The sequence below is a fragment of the Corapipo altera genome, unplaced genomic scaffold, assembly GCF_003945725.1.
Source record: "Corapipo altera isolate COAL_440 unplaced genomic scaffold, ASM394572v1 130008, whole genome shotgun sequence".
In the NCBI taxonomy this organism is placed as follows: Eukaryota; Metazoa; Chordata; class Aves; order Passeriformes; family Pipridae; genus Corapipo; species Corapipo altera.
This window is the reverse complement of record NW_020886158.1, coordinates 3,352-7,366: the sequence shown is the minus strand read 5'-3', so window position 1 is coordinate 7,366 and position 4,015 is coordinate 3,352. Positions and strand designations below refer to the sequence as shown.

The 4,015-nt window shown below is 57.7% G+C and overlaps 1 protein-coding gene across 3 annotated transcripts in view; it reads left to right on the top strand.

Moving 5' to 3' along the window:
* The first annotated feature begins 7 nt into the window (after positions 1 to 7).
* LOC113941045 (nuclear receptor coactivator 1-like) overlaps positions 8 to 4,015 on the top strand; it is a 6,653-nt gene continuing 2,645 nt past the window's right edge. For all 3 annotated transcript variants that reach the window (XM_027632211.1, XM_027632210.1, XM_027632209.1), the window contains exons 1-3: positions 8 to 186; positions 386 to 994; positions 2,770 to 2,941. In XM_027632211.1, coding sequence (XP_027488012.1) covers positions 466 to 994; positions 2,770 to 2,941 — 701 coding nt within the window. In that variant the 5' untranslated portion in view covers positions 8 to 186; positions 386 to 465. The remainder of the gene's footprint in view (positions 187 to 385; positions 995 to 2,769; positions 2,942 to 4,015) is intronic.

Sequence of the window (4,015 nt, the reverse complement as noted above, 5' to 3'; positions counted from 1 at the left end):
CTCCCTCCTTCCCTCGGTGACTTCCAGGTGAATGAGATACTGTTACCCCACCTTGGGACACGCTCCAACTCCTGGAGCTCCTCATCTTGAACGTCTCCAGACACTCTTCCCAATTCCCACCATTTTGGGACATTTCCACCTTTCCCTCCAATCCTGAGCCGTGTAATGGGACTGGGAACGTTCCGGGTGCCAGTGGTAATTTGGGAATCTCCCTCCTTCCCTTAGTGACTGAGATCCTGTTTTTCCACCCTGGGACACGCTCCAACTCTTGGAGTTCCTCATCTTAAACATCTCCAGGTGCTCTTCCCAATTCCCACCATTTGGGGGCATTTCCCCCTTTCCCTCCAATCTCGAGCTGGGTAACAGAACCGGGAACAATATGTAGTGCCAGTGATAATTTGGGAATCTCCCTCCTTCCCTCAGTGACTTCCAGGTGACTGAGATCCTGTTTTCCCACCTTGGGTGATGCTCCAACTCATCTTGAACATCTCCAGACGCTCTTCCCCATTCCCACCATTTGGGGGGATTTCCACCTTTCCCTCCAATCCCGAGACACGTAATGAGACCAGGAGTGATTCCCACATTCCAACGCTAACCTGGGAATATCCTTCCATCCCTCAGCCTCCTCTGAACGCTCAGATGTTGGCGCAGCGGCAGCGGGAGCTCTACAGCCAACAGCACCGGCAGCGGCAGCTGATGCAGCAGCGCGCCCTCCTCCTGCGCCAGCAGAGCTTCGGCAACGCCTCCGGAATTCCGGTGCCCCTCGGAGCCACCCGGTTGCCACAGGCCCCCCCCCAGCAGTTCCCGTATCCGGTGCCCAGCTACGGCGCTGGCGCCGGCAACCCGCCCTCCGCCGGCGCCGCTGGACCGTTCTCCGGTGCTGAGGCGGCGGCGGCGCTGGCCGGACGCCGCGGGAGTGCCGTGGGAGCGCAGTTCGGAGCCGGGATGGTGGCGCCCGGGATGCAGCAGAACGTCTTTCAGTATTCCGGAGCAGGTGGGTGGAGCTGGGATGATGTTGGGATGGGAGGGGATGTTCCCCGGGGATGTGGAGACCGGAGGCATCGGAGCGTCGCTCCGGATTCATCCCGAGCTGGTTGGCACAGCTTGGGTCGCCACAGTCCATAGAGTTGGGAGATCCCAACTCCCAACAGCCCAAGGAGTTGGGATCTCCCAAAATCCCAACAAGCCCAAGGAGTTGCGAGCTCCCAACAGTCCAAAGAGTTGGGAGTTCCCAACAACCCAAGGAGTTGGGAGTTCCCAGGAGACCAAGGAGTTGGGATCTCCCAACTCCCAACAGCCCAAGGAGTTGGGATCTCCCAGGAGACCAAGGAGTTGGGATCTCCCAACAACCCAAGAAGCTGGGATCTCCCAAAATCCCAGCAAACCCAAGGAGTTGGAATCTCCCAACTCCCAACATCCCAAGGAGTTGGGATCTTCCAGGAGACCAAGGAGTTGGGATCTCTCGACTCCCAACAGCCCAAGGAATTTGGGGTCTCCCAAAATCCCAACAAGTCCAAGGAGTTGGGATCTTCCAGCAGACCAAGGAGTTGGGATCTCAACTCCCAACAGCCCAAGGAGCTGGGATCTCCCAAAATCCCAACAAGCCCAAGGAGTTGGGATCTCCCAGCAGCCCAAGGAGTTGGGATCTCCCAACTCCGATCTCCCAACATCCCAAAGGCCCAAGGAGTTGTGATCTCCCAAAATCCCAACAAGCTCAAGGAGTTAGGCTCTCCCAAAATCCCAACAAGCCCAAGGAGTTTGGATCTCCCAACAGCCCAACAGCCCAAGGAGTTGAGATCTCCCAACATTCCAAAAGCCCACGGAGCTGGGATCTACCTGCTCCAAACAGCCCAAGGAGTTTGGGGGTTGAGTCTCCAAAAAAACATGAGGGGACTTCAGGAAAACAATTCCACGAATTTTTTCTTGAGAATTGAACTTGGAGGCTGTTCGTTCCTCCTCTTCCCTGGAGGAAGGTTTCCCATCCTTGGAAGTGTCCAAGGCTGAGTTGGATTCCCTTGGAGCATCCTGGGATAGTGGGAGGTGTCCCTGAACATGGAATGGGATGATCCTTAAGGTCCCTTCCCATCCAACCCATTCCAGGATTCTTTGATAAAGGATCCATTCAGAGGGATTTTTATGGAATGTGGGGATGGAAAAGGCGGGAAAGGGGAAGGGAGACCTTCCCCTAAGTGCCGAGATTCCCAGGGAGCCCCCTTGTTCCCGGAACTCCTTCCCAGGGAGGAGTTGGGCTGGGGATGGATCCAATGGCAGGGGATGGATCCAGGTTGGGAGAGCTGGGAATGGCCAGGCTGGAGAAGGGAAGGATCCCGGGAGAGCTTGGAGAACATTCCAGAGCCTGAAGGGGCTCCAGGAGAGCAGGAGAGGGATTTGGGATCAGGGCCTGGAATGACAGGACCCAGGGAATGGATCCCAGTGGGAAAGGGGAGATTTGGGGGGGAGATTGGGAAGGGATTCCTGGCTGGGAGGGTGTTGAGGGGCTGGTCTGGAATTCCCAGAGAAGCTGTGGCTGCCCCTGGATCCCTGGGAGTGTCCAAGGCCGGGTTGGAGCCCCGTGGGACAGCGGGAGGTGTCGGAGTTGGACCAAGACAACCTTTGAGGTCACGAAGACCCCCCAGAGCCACCAAACCCGCGTGTGCCAAATCCTGGGAATCGGGGGCTGTTGGCAAGCGGGAATTGGGCTCCGTTGGGAAGCGGGAGCTGTGGGAGTAGGGAATTAGGCTCCCTCCTGAGCCCTGGTTGTGCCCGCAGGGCTGGCCCAGCAGAGCGAGTCCTTCGCGCCGGCGCTGAGCCCCGGCAGCCCCCTGGTGTCCCCCCAAATCCCGCCGGCCCAGAGCCCGATGCTGCCGCCGGCGCCGCCGGCACCCGGATACCAGTCCCCCGACGTGAAGGGCTGGCAGCAAGGAGCCATGGGGAATAACAGGTAAAGAGATTCCAGCTGGCAAATTCCACCCGGGAATCGCCTGGAGCATGGGGGAAAGGGGTGGGCGTGGCCTTCTCCCGCTGTGACGTCACCACCTGTATCCGTGTCCTCGTCCCCGCCTTCTCAGGAATGTCCCACAAGGTTCAAGGAAGACTTTGCCTCTTAATTAAGCCAAGTGGCTTAATTAGCTCTCCTAAAAACCACCTTAGGGAATGTGGCAGCAGAGTCCAGCCCAGAATTCCCAGGATGCTCTTTAGGACATTCCCGGCTCCAACTCGTGGAAGCGACTGGGAAGAAGAGCCGAGAGATCTGTTGGAGGGTGGGGGTTTTTTTGGCAATGAGTCAAAGTTTGGGGTTCAGATCTGCAGAAATGAGGGGAAAATTCCCAAAGTTCAGTTTCGGAATGGGAATGGTTGGTTTGGGGTCTTGGAACCCCTTCCAGAGGCTAAAGGGGCTCCAGGAGAGGTGGAGAGGGACTGGGGACAAGGGCTGGAGGGACAGGACACAGGGAATGGATCCCAGTGGGAAAGGGGAGATTTGGGTGGGATTTGGGAAGGGATTCCTGGCTGGGAGGGTGGGGAGGGGCTGGACTGGAATTCCCAGAGAAGTTGTGGCTGCCCCTGGATCCCTGGGAGCGTTCAAGGCCAGGCTGGAGCAGCCTGGGATAGTGGAAGGTGACCCAGAACATGGAATGGGATGATCCTTAAAATCCCTTCCCATCCAAATCATTCCAGGATTCCACGATAAAGGATCCATTCAGAGGGGTTTTTATGGAATGTGGGGATGGAGAAGGCAGGAAAGGGGAAGGGAGACCCTGCCCTGCGTGCTGAGATTCCCAGGGAACCCCCTTGTTCCCTGAACTCCTTCCCAGGGAGGAGTTGGGCTGGGGATGGATCCAATGGCAGGGGATGGATCCAGGCTGGGAGAGCTGGGAATGGCCAGGCTGGAGAAGGGAAGGATCCCGGGAGAGCTTGGAGAACATTCCAGAGCCATGAAGTGGCTCCAGGAGAGCGGGAGAGGGACTGGCGATCAGGGCCTGGAATGACAGGAGCCAGGGAATGGATCCCAGTGGGA